We start from the raw sequence: 23381 nt of genomic DNA on the forward strand, positions 1-23381 counted from the left end.
ATAAGAAGTAAAAGGTTATTTTTTACATTACAAGAGTATTATACTTCTCATTCTTAGGTGCTATGGCTTATACCACTGCTGTTTAGATCTCATCAACGTTCCAACCCTGCTGTGGGCAGGGCTGCCACCTCCCAGATCAAGCTGCCCAGAACTCCATCCAACCTGGCCTTAAATGCCTCCAGGGATAGGGTAACCACAGATTCCCTGGGCAGCCTGTGCAGTGCCTCACCACCATCTAAGTAAAACATTTCTTCCTCATACTCCACTGACATACATTCCATGGAGTAACTATGAGAAGCATAACCGCTCTTGCCTGGCACTAAGACCTCATTCTCCTTACAGACTTCAAACTTGAATGCATCTCCAACACACTGTGATTGGTCTCTGGCTCTCCTCAGGCGTGACGGGCACTCACAAGGGGCAACATATCAAAGCATGAATGCCTTATTACCTTATACCATTTGTAATGGAGAAACTTGCACTTTCAAAGGAAAATGTTTCCTTGTGCCTATTTCCTTTAGGAATCAGCCACAGCAGCTCTACAATATATAATAAGTACCTAAGGAATTGAGAAATATATGCTCTTACCAGGAAAAAAAAATCACTTACAGAATCTTACAGTAATACATTTCTTCTTAACAAACAAAATCATACAATCATATGGAGATCATGCTCCAGAAACAATGGGGCAGGATTCCCATCTTAAGTCCAGTAAAGTCAGTTGAAATCTTTGGCAACATCCAGTAGGCTTCAATAAGCTTTGTAGTTTCAAGACCTGAGAAGCTGTAAAGCAAGGCAATGTGGGAATTTATGTGAACTTTCTCATAAACCGGAGTTTGAGATACGCGATGAGAAGGAAGATAACAGTCATGCATAGAAGAGCCACTACGTTTTCCCACATTGCCATGTTAGTAGGTGCAATTCCTTGGCTGATCAGGTAATCTTCACCAGAGCACCTACAGAAAAGCATGGGGTAGAATTTGGTATTACTATGTTGTGCAAGATACCATAAGTCTTCAAGCAGTTACTTTTATTTTCCTGTTGTACAAAGATTCTTCTACCCATAACTAGAAAACAGACATGACAGAAACAGACTAACTTAACTTATCATGGAAAAAAAGCTTAAGGGACAAATCTGTTTCCCTGGTTCTCATAATTCTTCAGCTGATCCCATAACGTGCTGTTACTTACAGATAGCTAGCAGTTTCATTAAGTTGAGTAAGCCTCAGAAACCACATCAAACTGTGATATGTACAAAAGTATTTAGTTTCACATAGCAACCACTGGAGGCCCATAGTAGGGGCATGAGGTCCAAAAGCTGTAGAAACAGTCTTCTAGTACTCTTCCTTCCAGTAACATCAATTTACCAGTTCTCTAACACATGTCATGAAATACTGGCATTGCTACAACTCAACATACCAGTAGACAAGAGTATTTCCAATAACAGAAGTGTCTCTCCGCTGTATCTGCTGCTAGGTTAGTATTTACAAACAAGCTCTGAAGGACAGGCATGTTTCTGATCACTAGCCTGTTTCCTGCTGCTACTGTGGTTGTATACACATTGCATTTCCACTCATAAGTGACTCTGGTAGTTGCTTAAGAAAACTGATAACCCAGGACCAAGTTATCAAAAACAAAATTTAATTTAGCTAATCTGCCTATTTTTAGGAAAAGTTTCATCCCTACTTTACTCTGGGGTACATGGCTACATAATCCTAAAACACATTATTTTTTGACAAATTCTTGAAGAGACTGGCTTGTGAATAGTTATCCTTGTGAGTAATATAAAGTTTTGAAATGATCTGGCTAGTCCTTAAGCAAGCCATTACAATTCAGACTCAAGGACCTTCATGAGGTAGACTCACCTTACTCCTGAAGTAACTGGTGGACAAGTGCTTGCATTTCCCACAGACACTGTAACATTAGGTTTGTCACCACAGAAGTAGAGATCTCTAAACTCATTCACTTGAAGAGCCTAGGGGAAAAGTGTCAGATATTTAAAAAGGGATAGTGATTTGGTGTGCTAAAGCTGAAACAACTCAAAGGAAACTGATAAATAGAAGACATGTATCACCAGTCTTGGAATCATATGTACTTTGAAGGTTTGAACTGAGTGGCTCAAAAAAAAAAAAGTTCCCAGCCCTTATTTTGAAGTTCTTAACCTTTCTGAGGATCTGCTCCAAGTTTGACATGCAGGATGTTTTGGTGTCTGAATTGGTGGTTTCAGAGTTTCATTTCAGTGATTTAGCAATGGATTTCTGTCTTGCCAGTTACATGTCTCCATTTATCCACTTTTATCTGAGTCTATCTGCACTCCCAGAAAACATGGCTGCATGCAGACAACCCAGCACCAGCACACTGAAGCAGGCAGGACAGTCAGCCAAGGTATGAAGCAAACGGCTCCCTTGTGCTGGTGCCCTGGGCTAACTGAATCTTAAGGAGCACTTCCATATTCAGCAACTGATAAAATACCTCAGTGATGCCCAAACTTCCCTAAGATGCTGCACTGTGATTACTTTACCCACAGGAGACCAGTGCTACATTCTACTCACAGTAAGACCATATCGAGGGATGCTGAAGTACTTGAGCCAATTCAACCAGCCCATTACAGAAGGGAGGTTTACAAGGAGGCCTGAAAAGATCTGAAAGAAAACGAAAGAGACTAATGAGTCATAACTCAGTTTACTACAAACAACGCCATTCCTGCACAAATATTACAGCTGTCCAGTAAAGGTGCACTGTGATAAATGGACCTCTTACTGCTATTATACCTATGATTACAAGTTGGCAGAGATAAATCTCTGACTACAGCAACAAGAAAACTGCAGGCACAAAGCTGATGAGCTACTGGACTATGGATGGCTCAGTAGAGAAGACAGTCCTCTCAGTATGGCTCCTAAAGCCATTTGTGCTTTGAAAGCTGTTTCCTCATCTCCACCAGAGCAGCACACACCCTTACAACTTGTACTTACAAGCATCAGGACAAAACAGATAGTGATGAGTAGATTGGCCACAGCCACCACTTCCATCCCAGCACTGATAGCCAGAGACATGGCTGTAGCAGTGTAGGACACCATTAACAGGGCAAGCATGAAGAAGAAAAATCTGCCTGCTACAGCTTGGTATCCTGTCAAGAAGCAGAAAGAAAAATGTCCAGTAAACAGCAATATCACAAATCCCAGAGAGGTACCCCTGGACTCCCACACAAGACATGGAAAGCAAGAAGAAACGCTGAGTCTGGAGTTGGCAGCAGCTGTGAATGCTCTGAAGGTCCCAAAGAACATTACTGAAAGATATGGACAAGCAGGTCCCTGTCTTAAGATTGCTGGTGCCTCTGCCCCAGACTCCTCAGAAGTTATGATGCCAAACATTTAAATCAATTGAAGGTTTAGTCAGTTTCAATTTATAGATAGAGGAGTTAAACTCTGGCTAAGTCAGAAATCAAATATATTGAAAGATGGCAGGTTCAGTGAAAGCATCAATACATTACCAATCATCCAGTAAGTGATGCATGAGAATATGATGGCTGGAGCGGTTCTCATGGGCAGTAGATCTCCTAACATCAAGGCCAGGAAGTAGGCAGACACACGATAATATCCACTGGTGTACTGATGGCTGTGAGGACAGGAAGGAGGGGAGTTGCACAGGTTTAGAGCTTATCTGGAAGCAAGCTCAGTATGTGTGTCTGATTTAACCTGATTCAGTTTCTGTTCTTCCTACCACTGACTCCTCTATATGCAAAGTTGATTATTTTCTCTGTGCTATCACTTCCCACTCTAAAGCAAAGGCTGATCCAACTCACAGGCCATGTAGTGATACCGGGAGCACTGTGAGGGAAATAAATGGAAAGCTATGTGACTGCTAAACAACATATGGCAAAAAAGCTCCCAACACTTTAAGAAGAACAATCCTGAACACAAGAGCAGGGAAAGTACTAGATTAACTGGAGAAACAGTTCATTCACAGCTAACTCATACAACTGTTTCCAAGAAAGAATGGCAGCCAAGAATGGGAAACACCTTTAGGACATCAACTCATCTCCAGTTCACAGAGCCATTAAACATCACTATGATTGCTTTGCTGCATAATGGAGCTCATGAAAAGATTCATTAAGTGGTAAGGCTTCAAAATCCCCACTGACACAGCCGATAAGCAGAACAAGCAATATCAGTATGGGTGACATTCATTCCTGAGCAGCTGTTAGGAAAAATGCCAAGCATGAGCAAGCTAGGGGCGGATGTACACACATCTAAACTAGCACCTCACAGAAACACAACACTCATTTTCCAGGCATAGCTCTCAGATTTCCTCTTTACTGCACAGGATATGTCTCTTGCTCTTTCATCCCATGAGCTGTAGGCTATTCCAAACTACATTTTTGACATACGTGTATACATACACATTTATTTATACATGCTTATTTACATATACACACTTATATAAAAGTGTATTTAATATGTGTGTATATGTATATATATTATAGATGCAATTGATTTTTTAGGAGCTCTTATAAGCCAACCAGCAGCCCTCTTCTTATTATCATCCTTTGTGAAGATTTTCCAAGAACTGTCCCATCATCTTTGCAGAGTCTTACCACTCTGGAACCATTGCAAAACACTGTTTCAGCCCTGCCAGCAAAAGGACAGGCAGGGTTCACAGTCTGCAGGATTCTCATGCAGACTTCAAAAACAGCTGTTACCAAAAATGGAAAAGACACTTTTCAGTAAACTGTGACACAGCAAGCAAAAAAAAAAAAAGTAAAAGCAAGCAAGTAAAAGCATTTTACTTTCCCCTTCTTCCATCACCTCTTAGCATTTCAGCAACTTGTTTTTACAGACTCATTTAGCATTACAATTAAATTGGACTCCATTGGAGTGGAGAAATCAAATCTCAAGTTCTGTCAGGCAGAAATCTTTTTTGGTTAGGCAGTAAGATATCTCCCCCTCCCCTCACTGCAGGGCAGGAGAGGGCCTAAGAGCATCACTACTTACACAAATAGTTTTTTATCTCTGATGAACAGCTCAATTGCAGAGACACTGGAAAAACACTGGTTTGTGGTGACAAAGAACAAGGATCCAACCCTAGAAAGCAAAATAGTGGTCAAGAAGTGAGGAAACAGCCAAGACCAAGTCAGCACTTCTCTGTATCTACCCTCAGAATGGAGATATTTAATTGTGCAAGTGTAGATCTTATCTGCAAAGCCAGGTTTATTCCTTTGTCATTCCCTGCACATCTCCTTCATACATATATGCAAGCTCGATGGAACTGTGGTTCCTTCAGGACCTCTGGCAATACCATTCTGTAGTGCATTTGAGCCGGTGAACCCAACCCTCCTCTGTGGTCCAGACAGAACCCAAAGCCTTCCCCGTGGCCAAAACCTGTCTCTTAGAGACAAGGAAATAAGATGTGTTTCCCAACTTACCGATTCTGAATGCCACTTTCATCCAGTTTGACACCGAAGAAAATGGCCCCCACAACCAACGCTAGAACTACGGTCACTGCAATCTAGAAGTGAAAATAAGACGGGGGGGGGTATGGGGGGGAGGCAGAAGAGTCCTTTAGATGGATAAATATGGACAAATCAATAGATAGTCATTAATGTATACACAGGGTTTAAAGATTCACACCCATGAAAAAAACTGTTCTCTACAACACAGTCACTCTTAGAAACCTTACGCAAAGTTTTCCTAGTTTATTCTTTTCCCTTTTTTCCTTCCTCTGATATTCTCTGGCTAGTAAAGGCTATCAGCAGCACACTAAGAACAACCCAGCTTGAAATGTTCCTTTTGTGAGTCACTTGACATCACTCTGGTAGCTCCCCATGTGAGCCAGATAATGGAGCATTTTCCCCACTCCCTAATATTCAGTGTAGTAGTCCTTCTGCTGAACTAGAATGGAGATTCTCTTTCAAAGGCAACAACCTGAGTGGTAGCAGCACATGACTTTCTTGTTCCCCTGGCTGACTTTGAAAACAGAATTCTGTTCTACAAACTGCAGACTGTGGGACTGAGAGCAGAGGAAATTGGAGAATTCTGGTAATTGTTACCAACCTGTGCAATCGAGGCTTGTGGGTTCCTAATGAGGTTTTTCAGGGAACGCTTGGACACCCAATACAGCTGTGTGAAGAATCCATTTGCATAGGTAATCTCATGCCCCTTCTTGGATACTTTCTTCTTTCCCTGTCCAAGCTCCACTTTCCCCAGTGCTTCCTTTGTGCTCTGATACAGGCTGGAGTTGAGATACTTCTGGTGTAGTGTATCTACCACACTGACAGACACATTCTCTTCTACTCCTCCATTTTCATTGCTCACTTCTAAGTAAAAAAGACAAGGTATGTGATACCCCACGAACACTTACCTTCAGACATGACCCCATCAACAAAGGTCTACTCCAAAGGCTGGATGAAAATACATTTGGGAATGGCTACAGAATTTTAATCATTCAAGTCTTAGGTCTGAGCTTAAGAAGCTAGTTGGAATGAGAAGGTTTCCCTACAGTTTCAATTCAATCTAGCTCATCTGCTTGTTCTTTGTGGCACAGTTATGGCCAGTCTTAGAAAAAGCCATTAGAAATCTTCACTAAATTTTACAGAAATCAATGATTTACTTTGTTCCATTTCCCCATCCCTGAAAGGAACCATTACAAACACTTTATGCTCCCTTAAAATCCTTCAGTCACCGAAAACTGAAAGCACTCCCAGAAAATATTTCCCAACATTTCAGTCACTGTATTGCTAGAGAGTTTATTCTCATATCTAGTTCTAGTATTTCTTGCTGACACAAAAATCCATTACTCCTATGCCTATCTGCCCTCTTCTCCGCAGCAGTTCCTTACATGACTGAAACATATCTTCACTCAGCTGTCTCTTGGGAATAAGCAATTCTAGTTTTTCTGTCTTTCCTACATGTTTTACAGACTACTAATATTTATCATTGTTCTCCTATATTATTGAAGGAAGAAAAAAATCCCTTTAAAAATTGTTCTGAGATACTTAAAGAAGCCCAAAGCAAACTAAATGTTAGAGAAAAGAATAAAAAGACAGTAAAGTGTCCTTAGATTGGAGCAAACCCAGAAAATAAAACTTTGCCATCACTGTATGTAGTTTTCCTTCTACAAAAGCCAATGGTGAGTTTTTCCTTGACAGTTTACCTCTTCCTGTGTCTGCAGGTTTGTGATCTTCCTTGCTTGCTGCCACAGCAGTTGAATCACCATTTATGATATCAAGGAAGAAGTCAGCTGGGTTGTTAAATGGTTCACATTCATATCCTTGAAAAAAAAGGAAAAATAAATTTTAAAAACCCACACAACATTCTTGTACTGCACAGCTTCTGTGTGCATCTAGACTAGACTGGAAATTCACTCCACATTCCTTTTATTATTCCCCCCCCCCCCGCCCCATTCTAACCTAACACTGTTCAGATCATTTATGTACAACCACTAGTATCATAGTGATTAAATAGCACAAGAGCTTTATCCAACACTGGGATGAGAACCCAGCCACAGTTCAAACTCTATAGCTGGTTACCTTTCCTCATAGCACAGAAGACTTACCAATAGAACTAAAATACTCCAGGGCCTGTTTTGCAGGACCATGGTACAGCACTTTTCCCAAAGCTAGTAATGTCAGACTGTCAAACAGCTTGAATATGGAATAGCGGGGCTGATGGATGGAAAATATGATGGTTCGGCCTCTTCTAGAGAGCCTGAAATAGGAAAACAAATTCTCTCAAATACACCACACTTTGCATTTCAGAGAAGTCATACTAGCTGAAGCAAAAAGTAAGTATCCAAATCCAAGTAAAGCCCAATAAAGCTCTAGTTCCCTCTTCTCCCTCGCTGTGTCAGATGCTGCCTGCAAGTCTTTCAAGCATCATTTCAAGAGACTGTTGCTGTAGTTCAGATAGAGTATGTTCTTCTCTGTAGCTAGGAAAGGTTAAGCCCACAGTTATGTTTAAATTGTCCTTAAAATTTTTCTGTAGCAAATTTCAGCTTGACTAACAGAAGAGATCCTTCTGCACTCAATGGCATTGCCAGGCTTTACACAGCAGGCTAGGGAAGTCTGGACAGTTGCAACTTCTCTTAACTCTTCTGCTGAGGACTTACTCTCTACAAAAGTCAAAGCCAGTTTTCCTTCAGGTCTGTCAGATGCTCTTCCAAGTGCTTTAGCACTGATGCTCAAGAAGTAACCCTGCTGATTAAGGCCCTCTATCCACAAGCAGCAGAGTAAAACATTCCCTCAGGAAAATCAAACATGCCACAAACCTAGGAGTGTTAGGAATTCATTCTCATTATGTGAGATTACAATTAGAATGTTTGACCTGACAATCCACCCCTCCTTGTGGCAAAAGGAAGTTGTCCAAGCTACATCTGCTTTTTGGGCTTCAATCCAATGCCTGCTGTCAGAAGATTCCCATCAACTTCAGAAAGCTTTGGACAAGACCCAGATAAAGAGTCTACTACCACTTACAAGTCTAGTAGTCTAACTATTTAAAAAAATTTGTAACTACTCAGTCAAAACAGCATTTGTTTTTTATATAATAAACACAGAAATTCCAGCAGAGCCCTGAAGAACCAACTCTTACTTCTTCAAGAGGATGAGGACAGCATTGGCTGTACTGGCATCAAGGCCTGTTGTTGGCTCATCTAGAAAAAGCACTGGTGGCTCTGTGATGAGCTCCATCCCAATGTTGGTTCTCTTCCGTTCCCCTCCAGACACTCCACGGATCAGTTCAGTTCCTACCTACAAACAGAAGTAGTCAGGCATTTGCAACGATTTGCAAATGGTTCAGGGCACCTATGAAAACCAGCCCTTCAACAGAGCCTATAGCAGATGATGGGGCTGACTCAAAGAGCACTGTGAGGGACTGTGGAGCAGTAACCAGACAGCTTCAGTTTCAGAGGTGCTTTTAGAGGTGCTTACTTTGACATTAGGAAACAAGGATGACAGTGACAAGTATCATAACAAGGCAAGAGCAGAGGTAACTTTGGTATCCAGGGATGACTTTCATGGGTAGCTCACCTGCTGCCCAAGTGAGGCAAGTGAAGTAAGAGCAGAAATGGAGCTAGGAGGAATGAGGTCTGCTCAGAAGTTCTCCATCACAGCCCAGCTTCCCATCCCCCACAGCTGTCAGTGCTGTAAAAACAATTCCCTTGTCTTGTCCCACAAAGCCAGGAAGTCATCAAGTAGCTTTCCAAAGTGCTTGGATTAGGCAACTGTTTCCCCTCTGCTTATAAAACACATTGGACATGGTCCCAAATCTTCCTCTTTTAACAACAAATACGCATACCTCTGGACTCATTTCATGTGTGCAGTATGGTCTTGTCTGGATCCTGCTTAGCTGAGTGCAGCTGCACTACATACTCCATGCTGCACAGAGCCAAGCAACTTAGTTTCCAGAAATAATATGATTTCTAAGGTGGGCATTCTCATCGCTCACCTTAGCATCAGCCACTTTGCTTAATCCCAGCTCGCCGATTATCTGTGTGACTCGTTCTTCCTTCTCTTGAAAGCTGATGGAGCTTGGGAGCCGCAGGGCAGCAGAGAAGTGCAGGTTCTCCCTCACGGTCATTGTGCCCATGACAACATCATCCTGAAAGCAATACCAACAGATAGGCAAAAGCCTTGTTCTCAGCTACCTGACTGGGCACCAGCTGCCAACAAGTTCTTCCCAGCTTCCTACCCGGTCCTCAGAGAATCAAGACTATTGCTCCAAGATGCCCTGCATTTTTTCCATGTTTCAAATATCCATACCTCTTAAGCATAACATTCCACAGTTCAACAAAGCTTCAGCAGTCATGTGCATTTTGACTATGAAATACATCTATTCAGCTGACAAACACGTGCCTACACCAGCCTGGAACAACTATCAACAGAACCGATGCCAGTTCCATCGAGAGCTCCATGCCTCTCCATCACCTCTGCTTTGGCATTTGAGTCAATTCTTCATCCCACCGTATGGTGGTAGAAGGGATGCAGCACTGGACAGCTGCTGAGAAACATGCCTGTTAATCAGGTACCTTTCAAATCTGTGGAATTACATCCTCATTTGCAAGGCAGGAGTGGAGAGATCATCAACAGTTTTGTAACACATGATTTAGCAGGACTATATGCTCACCTGCATAAAATGGATGTATGCATTTATGCCTTCAGTTGTATTTTGACACTTTGGGTCATCTTTATCAAGGGAATCATTGTTATCTAGGGAATAGTACACATGGGTGGGAGGGGAGAGCAGACATTTAATGTCTTGCCTAGTTGCCTATCATTTCAAGGTTCGGTTTGTTTGCTTTTGACAATGGAGAGATAGACGCCTTGAACTGGAGCCATTAGCAAGAAACTTCCTGGCCATTCATGAAACACTGAGAATTCTGGGATCTTTGACCTGCAGGATCAAGACTCACCATCAGTCTTATGCATCCTCTCAAAAGCCCTCAGCTGGCAGCTTTCAGAAAGGTGGCCTATTTCCTATCTACCCACAGCCAGAAGTCTGAATGGTTTTCACATTTGGCAGTTCATACAGTTGCCAAGAATCCCATCCTCAGCTCCTCCAGGGCTTTGAGGGTCTATTATTAGTCCAGGCCCCCACCCACTTCCACAGATTCAGCTGGCTTTTCCTGCCCAAGTGGAACAAAGCTCTGCCCCAGCCAGCCAGAATCAGAGGAAGAACAGCAAGGATCTACTTACTTCCTAGAATTATTGTCTAAGAGCTTGAAGTCGCTTCTGCCAACTAGAACTCCTTCAGAGTTTTACAAGAGATTTCAGGTGTTGAGAGGTTCCTACCACCCAACCTCTTTTTTAAAAACTTGATTTTTTTTTTTAATATCTTTGCTGCAACTTCAGGGCAGAGTCCCAGGAAACAAGCACAGTGGCTTGAGCACCCATTTGGCTTTGGGAGGACCAACACCTCCATGCTTTACTTGGCTGCAGTAAACGGTTTGATCCTCTGCCTTCCAAAACACCAGAAAACACTAATATCTGTTACCAAATTAGAGTCTGTAGGGACCAATAAATATTACCTCAACTAATAACTCATGCTTTGCTCATCTTATGTGACAGATCCCTGCCTTTCTTCTTGAGAAGTTGTTCCTGTCCCACCACAGCCCTACTTGTTCACCAGAGAAGACAACATCTCTCACTCATGAAGCAGTGGTGAGCTCCCTCCAGTGAATCCCGCCTCTCTTCTCATGGAGGACATTTTTCAAAGCCTTTCCACCAAAGCCTACACTACGCTAACCCTCCCAAGGGCTCCCCGCCTCCACTGAAGGCAGTTACTCACCTGTACAACATATCCTGAGATGCATTTGAAGTTTGGAGGTTGTGGGATGCCATCTATGAGCACGTCTCCTGACAGCCCTGCTGGGTCCTTTCTGGCAGCCAGCACATCTAGCAGACTTCAGACAAACACCAGGCATTAGATTTTGCTATGACAACTGCTTTACCTCAACTGAGCAAGGACCACAAGTCAGCACTGCAGTTTCAGCTGCTGCAGTCTAAACACAGCACACACAAAGGCACATCCTCTGCTCTGGGAGCTTCTGCAGGATTCTCATGTGCCAGGTACACCACAGCAGTATTGAAGTACACAGACCCTCACAGCTGCCAACCCCCTGCAGACATTAGCTTGGGCTCCATATTAACAGCTAACCTCAGACACACACACACACACAGAAAAGCACCCTGCCAAGCAGCTGCAGTCTGCTCTCCAGCCAGTGAAGCACAGAAGAAATTACTTTGATCTCACAGAAATTAATCCAAATGGGTATAAACAAGACTGGAGTTAAGATTAATTTTATAAAGTTGTTTTGTTTTAACGTATGTCTAGATTCTCCCTACTGCAAATTAGAGGCCGACTGTATGCTAGCTCAGGGGACACCGCCCTGACAGAGTCTAGCTCTTGGAAACATTCAGGCAGCCTCCTAGAGGGGAAGATCAAGGATCACAACAAAGACACACCTGTGTGAACCCTAGCCATACTCCCCTGCCCCTGACCTTCTCAAAGGAAGAGTGACGCAGCACTTTTTTATTATGGTTATATAAGAGAGGAAAAAAGCATCAGTACTGTCTGGAAATAGCCTGCAAAGTATTCTCTGTGCTTTCATCCAAAGATTCCAAGCACATGTATTCCCACCACCAGGCCACATCCAGGCTAGGTGATGGATGATCTACAGCAGGTATCCTACAGACCAACGTTACACCCTACTCCTGGCAGCCATCAGAGGGGTCTGCATCTCTGAGGGAGTCCTGCTACAGCAGCTTCACAGGTGACAACTTCCCTCCTGCCCCTGAGGGAGCTTGCCCCCACCCACACCCCATGACAGGTCTGGAACAGAGCCTGGACCTGAGCTTAAGTCACTCCAGTTCCCCTCTGTATCTTAACTCAGGCCACCACCAAAGGTGACTGCAGTAACACAGACCACAGATTGGAGTCGTGTGACATGACTACAGGACAAGGACTCCAGCAAAGCTGACATCAGAGGGACAGGATGTGAGATCAAACTGCATCACCAGATTTCTCACAGGCACACAAAAGTCTGAGCCTGAGGATCCCTCAGGATCCTCTCCCAACCCTAACAGTCCCATATCCCCTTTGAACAGCTGACTGGCCATTTGAAGAGCAAAAGAAAGTACTCACGAAGATTTGCCACTCCCTGTTGGCCCCAGGATAGCATTCAAGCCTGGCTTCATAATGCCACTGGAAGAAGGAAAGAGTTATTTCCAAATGGAAGACTGTTTGCATGTGGCTCATAGTAGAAGTAAGGTGCGAACAAAATGCTGTTGAAAGGAAAACTTCGAGATTATCAAAATCTTCTTAAATATGGAATCAGAAAGTATTTTTCCTTTCTTGTCCCAAACAGCCAGTCAAAACAGAATTAGAGCTGTTCATAAAAAGTTATCTACAAAATACAGAATAGGTGTCTTCCTGCTGAGTTGGGGCTGGAAAAGAAGAAACAATTGCTCTCTGTTACTCACTTCCACCCACCACAGCCCAGACCATAGTTAAGGAAACCCTCAGATCCTCCAGCAAAAGTGTTCGCACAAGTTTGGTCCTAATTTTCTTACGTCAATGACTGACACCGCTCCGGTTAGATCCCAGCTTTTATGCCTAAAGCATGTTAGCAAGTGCTCACATGAACTGAAGACTGGCAGGAGGGCAGTCATTTCTCTACTAACGCAGCTAGATCTGCAAGGTGACACTGAAATCATCAACTCACAGGAGCAGACTAATTCCCACTCCCCAGTATTTTGGTTAAGCAAGAACTTACTAAACATTATGAAGGATCTTCTTTTCCACAGTCTTCCGTTTACATAGGAATCCACTGGACTGCTTAACGGAGTACTGGATGTTATGGAAACTCACAACGGAGCCCCGAGGGGATCGGAGGGAATCTCGTGTTGGAAGAGATCGTTGGAAACTGTCTGCTCCTTCCTCTTCTCCAACAGAAATGACACTGTGATCAAGTGTGTCTGCCATCATGTCCTTGTTACACAGGTCAAATTCCACTGCATGAGGGTTTTTGAGGTGGCTGTTGTTTCGAGCAGTTCCCATCTACTGAAACAAAGAACACAAAAACACGCAGGGAAGAAGACAAGTGAGCAAAGAGATCTACAGAAGGTGTCCTGGAAAAGTTCATTCACACCATTCCAATCCTTACATGGGCCAAGTTTCCAAAGGGATGGACAGCCGTGCTGGAAGACATCCAGCAGTCCCCCAAGGCACAGAAACATTTAGAACAATACACGTGATCTTTAGGAACAAGGCATGGATGCTCTTGAAGAAGAGACACTAGCTCAAAGAACATCCAGTAAGAAAAGAAAAAGCCCATCTGTGATGGTCACCGTCCTGCTTGACACAGTGGGGTCTAAAAATGCACATGGCTACTCTTAAGCTAGAGAGACTGAAGCTCCCTTCCGTCATTTAGAACATACTTACTCCCCTTCATACCTCCCACAGTGAAGAAAAGCAAAGTACAAATGTATACTGCAGAGAATTAAATACAGTGTTTGTTTGCAATCACAAGGAAATGTACAAACCATTCTGATTCAGGCAGATAAACTGCTTCTGTAGCTCGGGATGGAGCACATGCAAACAGCAAAGGGAAGGAGCTGTTCTCCCTGCCTGAGCATCAGCCCCTACATAAAAAGATGTGTACTGATACTGGTATAACCATTAACAGGCACTTAGCAATGACTCTACTAGTAGCGTCCTAGCAACACAGCTCTTTTGTCAAGGGGCTGCTTCCTTTTCTGCTGCTGTAACTGACTGAGACCAATCACAGAATCGCAGGGGTTGGAAGGGACCTCAAGAAATGGAGCCCCACCCCCCTGCTAAAGCAGGTACACTACAATAGGTCACACAGGTAAGCGTCCAGATGGGTCTTGAATATCTCCATAGAAGGAGACTCCACAACCTCCCTGAGTAACCTGTTCCAGTGCTCCGTCACCCTCACTGTAAAGAAATTCTTCCACATGTTAATGAGGAACATCCTACGTTCAAGTTTTAGGCCACTACTCCTTGTCCTATCACTGTGCACCACTGAAAAGATCCTGGCCTTATCCATTTGGCTCCCACCTCCCTTCAGATATTTATAAACATTAATCAGATCCCTTCTCAGTCTTCTATTCCCCAGGCCGAACAGGTCCAGGTTACTCAACCTTTCCTCTCATACAGGAGATGCTCCACGGCCTTTTTCATCTTTGTGGCCCTGCACTAGACTCCTTCTAGGAGATCCCTGTCTTTTTTGAACTGGGGAGCACAGAACTGGACACAGTATTCTAAATGCAGCTTCATGAGAGCAGAGTAGAAGGGGAGGATGGCCTTCCTCAACCTGCTGACCACATTCTTTTTAATGCAACCCTGGATACCATCGGCCTTCTTGGCCACAAGGGCACACTGCTGGCTCATGGCCAACCTGTTCTCCACCAGGATCCCCAGGTCCTTCTCTGCAGAGACCAAGTTTGAGACCCTTCACTTGTTTACAAAAGTTTAAACTTCTTGCCTTGACATTGCACGAGAAGAACTTGGAAACTCTTCAGCCCCCAAGCTCTGTAGCTCGCACCCTGCCTTTAAGCTAGGTGTCTTCTTAGTCAAAAACCTTTCTGTCCCCTTTCCAGACAGCTGTAGCAAGGAAGAGGCAACGCTACACACCCTTTCCAGAAATTGAGCACAACAGGTTACGCTACCACAGAGCAGACTAATCATTTACTTCTCCTTTAGCTGCCAGCACAAAGGTGTTTCTGGGAATACTTACACAGTTAATGATTTTGTGGAAAGCCAAGGCTGTCACCTGGCTAAAGAAGAGCAAGGAAAAAAAAACTAACATTGCACAAAGACACCCACTGCTGATTAGCTGGGCTTTGTGAGAAGGCAGCTGTATTCCACAAGCAATATTTTCCCTTCCAACTGCACCCACAGATGACCCTTTTTCCATTGTCTGCACTTCTTTCCTCCAAGGAATGAGAGGGTGACAACCAGTAGGATCAATCAATGCAGAAGTGGAGCATTTCTCAGAAAGTTAGATCGTCATCTCCATAAGAAACCAAAGTTCCAAAATCCAGATTTGAAAAACAAACAGAAAGAAAGAAAGACCCCAAACTGCCTTTTCCTATCACTTTAAGCCATTTGGACGTGGTCCTGAGCATCAGGTGGCCCTGCCTGAGCAGGGAGGGCTGGACCAGACAGCCTCCTGCCATCCTCAGCCATTCTGTGAAAGCTCAAGAAGTTGCAGAGGTTTTTATTTCTGTTTAAGTAAATTAAAAGCAGCAGGGAAGCAAAGGGGGAAAAAAGAGATGGAATGGTTGTTTAACTTGGATGCAATCCCAAACTTAGAGGCTGGTCATTCCTGGGAAAGCCATGCTTGTGGAAAGCACAAAGGAGCTGCTGGTTACATCAGCACAAGGCAGCTTGTATATGAGAAAGGTTGCACAACACATTGGGAAAAAGAGACATGACCATGACACCAAGGGCAAAGACCCAGATAGACCTTTGAACATCTGACTGTCTCATAAACCTCACATCTGCTCCAGATAGCCAGGTTTTCTGTTTACAACGCCATAAACCCTTTTGCATGTGCTTTTTCAAAGTTACTGATAAGCACTGACAAGCTAAACCACTGAGCAGCAACATGCAAGGATAAAAGAAGGCTGAAAGAAAGGTGGAAAAGGCCCAGGATTGGCTACAGGTAGGCTCTAGCAGCCGCACCTCACCCACAGCCAACCCATTCCCCAGGACCACCCCGCGATTCGGTGCCGGTACCGCCCCGCTTGGAGCCCCGTTCAGCACAGAGCCCCAGTAGGGCAGCCCACGCCGTTACCTTCAGACCGCGCGCCGCTCCGGGCGGCAGACACGAGGCTGCGACTACGGTACTGCCTCGGAGGCGTTTTATAAGTGGGCGCGGGCGGCAGGGTTATATAAAGCGGCGGCGGCAGAGCACGCCTGCCGCTGTCACGCAACCCCGCCGGGACGCGGGAGCTCCGAGCTCCGCCCGGCCCCATCTGATCTGCCGCGGCTGCGCGACCCCCGGGGCGGTGCCGCCGGGCCAGGCCGCCCCCCGCTACGGGGGCCGGGAGTGGGGGGGAGTTGGCGCGGGAGCGCGACGGAGTTTCCGAGCGTGGGGATGCTGCGGGCTGCGCCGGGTGGTACCGCACCTTCGGGGGGGGGGAGAGGAGACGGAGGGGTGGAAGTAGGGTAAACGCTTCACTTTCTGCGGCAGCCACTAAAAGGCCGTCGAGGGCATCTCATCGGCAGCCCCGCTCTTCCCCCTGCCCTCCCTGACCCCTCCTGTAAGGTGCCGCCCCGTCAGCTGGGGCGGGGGCCGGCCTGGCGGTGCCATCTTCCGAGACTGCCTCACCTCTCCGGGACTGTGTGCTTCTCGGCGGTCCCGCAGCCCCCCCCGGGTCACCGCTGTCCGTCGGCCGCCTCTGGTGTTCGTGCTCCGTCTGAAAGCGGGACGATCGGATTTCCGCTGGTTTGCTGTCACGGTTTCTCAGCAGCCGCCTGTTCCCAAGCACTATTGTCTCATTATAAACGAGCTCGCCTGCCCCAGCCTCTGTGTTCGTGTGAGTGCAGGAAAGGCCCTGCTTTTATGGTTTATAAAGATAACTTATATCAGTGCTGTCAAGTCACTGTGTTAATTACCTCCGACCTGCCTGCACTCTGCAGCTCTTGTACAGCGTTGCATTTTCCTAACTACTCTTGCTAGATGAGTCCAAAGCTCAAATAAGCAGAAGCGTGCCTATGGCTACCCAATAAATACCAGCAATAAAAGCTCCAAAGGTTCGCCTGTCCCTGTCCTGATACCTGCTTGCCCTCAGACGTGCTGATGCAGTGGGCGGAACAGATGCCTGTAACTCGTCCAGCTGCTGACAGGAGTCAAGAGCCAGGAGGGTTTGTGAGGGTACTGAAAGAGGTGTGGCAAAGGGTACTAAAAGAGGTGTGACAAGGGCTGTGGGTGCACTCACAATGCAGGCATGCTGAATAAGGATGTTATTTTCAGTCACTCTGCGGGGCAGAAGCGGACTTGAGTTTGTTTTCTTTGCATTTTAACTTCCTCCTTCAAGGAAAATCTGCCTACATGGAAGACTTTTGCCCTATTACTTCACCAACCACACATCTCTCTGTGTCCAAGTGTATTTTCAGTCCTAAACTCCATGGAGCCCAGGCTGTGCTGCACTGGCAGCCCCTCATCACATGCCTGAGACAGTGAAAAAACAGTGTTCTTGGGAGCAGAGGTGAGTTGCTCTGATCAGGAACTTGCTGCTCCACTTGGTGTCTGTACATACTCTGACAGCATAGAAATGGAGAGCCAAGGGATGGGAAGGAACCAGATCTGACAACTTAAGCATCCAGATGGAGGCCCTGGCTTTCCCCCATCCCATTCCTGAAGCAACAATCTTTTGGACTTCGTCTGGGCGTCTTCTGGGCTTTTGATCCTTGGACTTCAACTCCTTCCCAGCTGGTAAGTCTGGGGAGAAGGGCCAATGCTCTCCCTTTGTTCTGGGCACATGACGTGCCACCACTGCCCTCTTACTTCTGACCGCAACAGGGAAATTGCAAATGAAGCTAGCAGCAGCAAAGAAATAGGAAGGAGGAGAGTGTTTTCCAACTGTATCATTGTACTGACCTAGTTGATTTAAATCATACTGTTGCTGAGTCAGATTTCTGCCCATACAGGAGAAAAAACCAGTGGCCAGGGCTGTGGCGTGGGACACTCATGGCATGCCAAAGGAGAGCCCCATGTCAAACACCACATTCTTCTGTCAGACCTGTACCAGGCCCTCAACATCCTCTGAGTAAAGAGTTTCTTCCGAAGATCTAACCTATTATCTCCCCTCTTCTAGTTTAAAGCCATTCCCCCTTGTCCTATCACTATTAAACCATGTAAAAAATCTATCTCTCTCCTGCTTGTAAGCTCCCTTCAAGTACTGGAAGGGTCTCCCTGGAGCCTTTTCTTCTCCAAGCTAAACAAGCCCAGTTCCGTCAACCTTTCTTCATATGAGAGGTGCTCCAGCCCTCTGATCATCTTGGTGGCCCTCCTCTGGACCCACTCCAAATCATTCTCAATTGAGGCTGATTTGAACACTGCTCCTTTCTTACAGGATCTGGTCACACTAGACATCTTGCATGTCCCGCAGCACACAGAGTGGAGAAGTTACTAAGTACTATGAGTTCCTCTATCTTCTGAAGCTTCTGGCCTCTTCTCTCCTTTTCGCAACCTGAGTCACAGGATTGCAAAAATATCAGTTTGCAGGGGGTGCTGGGGGTTCCCTGTAGTACAGCTTTCTACTTGGGCCAGGGCTTGCCACCACACAATCAACACAGACATGGCTTTGTCTAGCTGAATCACCAGTCAGAATTTTTTCAGCTCTGTTTCTCCATTACTTTCCTTAGGATGCTGTTTTCCTTGCCCCGAGGATCCAGGTTGTTTTAATCTTGCCTAATGCCAAATTTCATAAAGCTCATAAAACATTTCAGGGACCTGAGCCAGCGAGAGTGGATGAGAAACACGTGCGAGAGGAACTGCATGCTCATTACTATTTTGTTCTCTACTGAATTAAGCAAGAAGTAGATCCTAAAGCTCACCATGCAAAAGCAGCTTTGAGAACAATGGAGACAGCAACATCAGTCATTGTGCATGTGAGTGTACAGGAGGTAAGCTAGGAATACTTCCTAGCTCTTCTTTTCCAAAAAGCGATGCCAATAAACTATTCTAAAAGACACACTCTGTACAGATGCATACAGATGTGCTGAATTGGCTGGATCTTCAAATCCGTCACCTTAGGCACAGAAAGACATCTCAGCTTGTCTTTTCCTCCCTGAGAGTTCATCGTGTCAAAGCTGGTGCTGGCTGGCCTCCCCTAATTAGATAAAGTGCTGCTTGCCTTGGGGAAGTTGGCTTTTGAAAGACTTGAAGATCGCGTAGAAGAAATCTGACTTTGTCAAGTTTTGTTAATCATTTAGTCCATTATCTGAATACATAGTAGCACTAAATCCTTAGCTGGTTGAAGATAAGAGAGGATTCAAGCAAATCTAGGAGGAAAGGAAATTAATACTTAACTAGTGTGCTACATTCAAATATGATGACTGACAGACAGAAGGATTGGCTAAACAGTAGGATCAGTGGAACTGTGTGTAGGTGTTATTTGCATAAAGCAGATAGAAAGAGATAAAATATCTGTAAGTCTGCAAGTATCTAGAGGATCTAAATAACCATTCCACTCCTTTAGAAGTTAAAAAGTTAACATTGTAGGTGTGCTCAGATATTTTCAGCACCAACCCTCTGCTGTTAGCAAGGCTATAGAGAGCAAAGGGCTAGTATAAGATGCACATTGCAAATATAGAGAGGCAGTTCTTTCCCTTCCTCTCTAGAAAAATGAAGAGAGGGATATAAGACAGGTAGAGAGAGCAGAAATGGTAAGGCCTCATGAGAAGGGTGGAAATAGCAACTTAGACCAGGGATACCTCTTAGATATGCTGCATAGCAGCTATTAGGTTGGTAAGCTTTGGGAGCCTGCTGAGAGTGGAAGCCCCATGTCCTCACTAAAGAAGCAAACATGGAGAGATGCCACTTACGACTGCCCCATGCTCTTACACTTTGAGGACAAGGCCTGGGACTGCAGCCTGCAATCGGGAGGCAAAGTGGCACTGAGCTAAGCAGAGGTGCACACTTATCCGAAATTTGGCATGACTCCTGAGGCAGGATTCCCTCAAGCTCAGTTCCCATTACCACTTGCAGGTCAGACATGGCCTCCTGGTAGTTCTGCTTCCCATTTGAGTGTTTCAGAGCCCGCAGGAGGTTAACAGGATTACAGTGTGTTTTATCTGCCCAACCTCAGCTTTCCAGAGGTCAGCTTTGTCCCTAGGCATTAATGTTGACACATGCAATGTTATATAGGCGTTTCAACTCCTTCCTCAGGAGCGAAGTCCAGGCTACCCCACCACCCATTCCAAAAAAACTGCTTCACATTTAAAAACACACAGGGCCTGAGACATTAGCATTTGCTGTGGCAGCACTGAACAGATTCAGACTCTTTTTTCAGCAGGTGCCCTACACCCATAGGCATCATGTCCCCAGAAGGACATTACACAACAGCAGAATGTGATAACAGTGTGACAGTAAACAGCCTGTAAACTGGAGCAGGAGAGAGAAGAAACTAGCTCTGGTAGGTTCCTAATTTCCCCCTTGTTTTGCATTTTCCTAGATGTCCAAGTGTGCTGTATGACAGAGAACTACTGCATCACATCCTTCCAACACAGGATGCAGCACCACATTGGATGGCAGAGAAGGCAGAGTGCAAAAACTCAGAGATCACAGCTGGTCTGACTGTCGTGTCCTACTATGTCCCATATTAATGTCAATGCTTATTGCATTCAGTAGAGACACTGCTTGGTGTTTGTCTTTGCCAGAGCATCTCATGGTGTTTTTTTTTTTATTTTATTTTATTTTGATAGTGCTGTTCTGCTCCAGACCTGATTTTCTCTCCTACTTTGGAAACTGCTATGTAAGGGGGTTGACTAATGCATGCAAAAGGGGCAGAGGGAGCCTAGAGCTACCACTGGCAGCTGTGTGCTCAAGGGCAGGAGATGGTAATTTGAGAGAAGCAGGGAAAGTAAATAATCATAATAGGAAATTTAAGATCAGTCTGAATAGGGAGTAAATGAGAGTTTGGGTGTGGAACATGAGGAGGGGTCACGTGTTTATGGCACTGAATTTAACAGCTCATGAAGGACCAGTACAGGTTAGGGGATGACCTGCTGGAGAGGAGCTCTACAGAGAGGGACCTGGGGATCCTGGTGGACAGCAGGTTGGTCATGAGCCAGCAGTGTGCCCCTGTGGCCAAAAAGGCCAATGGTATCTGGGGGTACATTAAAAAGAATGTGGCCAGCAGGTCAAGGGAGGTGATCTTTCCCCTCTACTCTGCTCTGGTGAGGCCTCACCTGGAGTATTGTGTCCAGTTCTGGGCTCCCCAGTACAAAAAAGACAGGGATCTCCTGAAGAAAGTCCAGCGGAGGGCCACAAAGATGATAAAGGGCCTGGAGCACCTCTCTTAAGAGGAAAGGCTGGGTGACCTGGTTCTGTTCAGCCTTGAGAAAAGAAGACTGAGAGGGGATCTGATCAATGTCTATAAATATCTAAGGTGTGGGAGACAAAGGGATGAGGCCAGACTCTTTTCAGCGGTGCGTGGCGATAGGACAAGGGGAAATGGCCACAAACTGAAGCATAGGAAGTTCTGCAGAAATGTGCGTAAGAACTTCTTCACAGGTTGATGGAGCACTGGAACAGGCTGCCCAGAGAGGTTGTGGAGTCTCCTTCTCTGGAGACATTCAAGATCCCCCTGGACACCTACCTGTGCAACCCGGTCTAGGGAGCCTGCTTTGGCAGGGGGGTTGGACTCGATGATCTCTAGAGGTCCCTTCCAGCCCCTACAATTCTGTGATTCTGTGACATCCATACATCTAGGGGTAGCTTCTCTAGGCACTTAGACTGGGAGATAAACGACAATCAGTAAATCTTAGTGACTCACATAGAATCATAGAATCATAGAATATCCTGAGTTGGAAGGGACCCATACAGATCACTGAGTCCGCACAAAAATCAGAGCACATGACTGAGAGCAGTGTCCAGATACTGCTTGAACTTCAGCAAGCTCAGTGCCATGACTACTGCCCTGGAGAACCTGTTCCAGTGCCCAAGAATTCTCTCAGTGAAGAACCTTTTCCTAACACCCACCTGACCCTCCCCTGACCCAGCTCCATGCTGTCTCCTCAGGTCCCGTTGCTGTCACCAGAGAGTGGAGATCCCCTCCACGCCCTTCATGAGGAGCTGCAGCTGCCATGAGGGCTCCCCTCAGCTCCTCTGCTCTGAGGTGAACAGACCAAGGGACCTCAGTCTCTCCTCACACACCTTGCCCTCCACACCCTTCACCATCTTCGCAGCCATCCTTTGGACATTCTCTAATAGTTTTATGTCCTTCTCATGTTGTGGCACCCAGACATGCACCCTGTGCTGGAGGTGAGGCCACACAGCACAGAGCAGAGCGGGATAACTCCTTCCCTCACCCAGTGGCAGTGCTGGGCCTGGCACACCCCAGGGTACAAGTGGCCCTTTTGACTGCCAGGACACACTGGTGGTTTATGTTCAACTTGCTGTCGACCAGAACCCCCACATCCCTTTCAGTGGGGCTGCTCTCCAGTGTCTCATCCCCCAGTCTGTATGTATAGCCAGGGTTGCAGAACCCAGCACTTTCTCTTGTTAATGTGGTTGGTGACTGCCAAATCTCTAATTTCTCTAGATGTCTCTGCAAGTCAGCAGGTCCTCCAAGTTTAGTATAGTCAGCAAACAGAGGAGGAACGGGATGAGAAACTGAACACCGTCATCTCTTAAAGGGTTTGAAAAGACATGCGCAAAAACAACCCTTGGTCACTTATTTATGAAGTCAGGCGATATGATGATTCAATTCCCTCATCAGCAAGGAGCCCTGACCACACCACCTGAGCACAGATCTTGGTGCCCAAATGCTGAACAGTCTGTTTGGACAAACATAACAAGGCTGGCAAACTGGAGCTGGGAAGGCCTTTAACAAGGCATGTCCAGCAGATAGAGGAGATGGTTAAGATGCTTTTTCAGTGTTGTACTACGCGCTTCCCCTCCACCTTTAATGCTCATGATAAGTCTAGAGGTAGGTTGGAAGCCATGAGCACTGTTTACCTTTTCTAAAGGCAAACTCCCCATCACACATCTCGATATGATGTACTGAGCAGTTGAGACCCTGATGCTCTGTGACTTCAGCTGGTTGCTGTCTTTGTCTCCATATTGCTATGGTGGAGAACACTGGTTGGTGGAATGGCCTCTTCTGGGCCTGTACAGTGCAACTCCTTTTGTGG

At 45.5% G+C, this 23381-nt stretch overlaps 1 protein-coding gene and 1 long non-coding RNA gene across 6 annotated transcripts; one reads left to right on the forward strand and one right to left on the reverse strand.

Moving 5' to 3' along the window:
- Positions 2 to 17350, reverse strand: ABCG2 (ATP binding cassette subfamily G member 2 (Junior blood group)). 5 transcript variants are annotated; one of them, XM_021398189.1, is made up of 16 exons: positions 16849 to 17350; positions 13264 to 13550; positions 12633 to 12692; positions 11277 to 11391; positions 9438 to 9590; positions 8583 to 8740; positions 7552 to 7703; positions 7150 to 7266; positions 6051 to 6313; positions 5423 to 5505; positions 4992 to 5081; positions 3491 to 3615; positions 2973 to 3127; positions 2553 to 2642; positions 1866 to 1975; positions 2 to 956 (listed from the first exon to the last, which is right to left on the reverse strand). In XM_021398189.1, the coding sequence occupies exons 2-16, from the start codon at positions 13545 to 13547 to the stop codon at positions 809 to 811; spliced, it is 2103 nt and encodes a 700-aa protein (XP_021253864.1). In that variant the 5' UTR covers positions 13548 to 13550; positions 16849 to 17350; the 3' UTR covers positions 2 to 808. The 5 variants fall into 5 exon arrangements, with proteins under 5 accessions (XP_021253864.1, XP_021253866.1, XP_021253867.1 ...); XM_021398191.1 differs by having other exon boundaries at positions 13264 to 13547; positions 16849 to 17211; XM_021398192.1 differs by lacking the exon at positions 16849 to 17350 and adding an exon at positions 16312 to 16488 and having other exon boundaries at positions 13264 to 13547.
- Positions 17507 to 21286, forward strand: LOC110399470. The gene is made up of 3 exons (XR_002439221.1): positions 17507 to 17955; positions 18972 to 19133; positions 20699 to 21286. It is a non-coding gene; the product is annotated as an uncharacterized LOC110399470 (long non-coding RNA).

This window comes from Numida meleagris, chromosome 5, assembly GCF_002078875.1.
Source record: "Numida meleagris isolate 19003 breed g44 Domestic line chromosome 5, NumMel1.0, whole genome shotgun sequence".
Lineage (NCBI taxonomy): Eukaryota > Metazoa > Chordata > Aves > Galliformes > Numididae > Numida > Numida meleagris.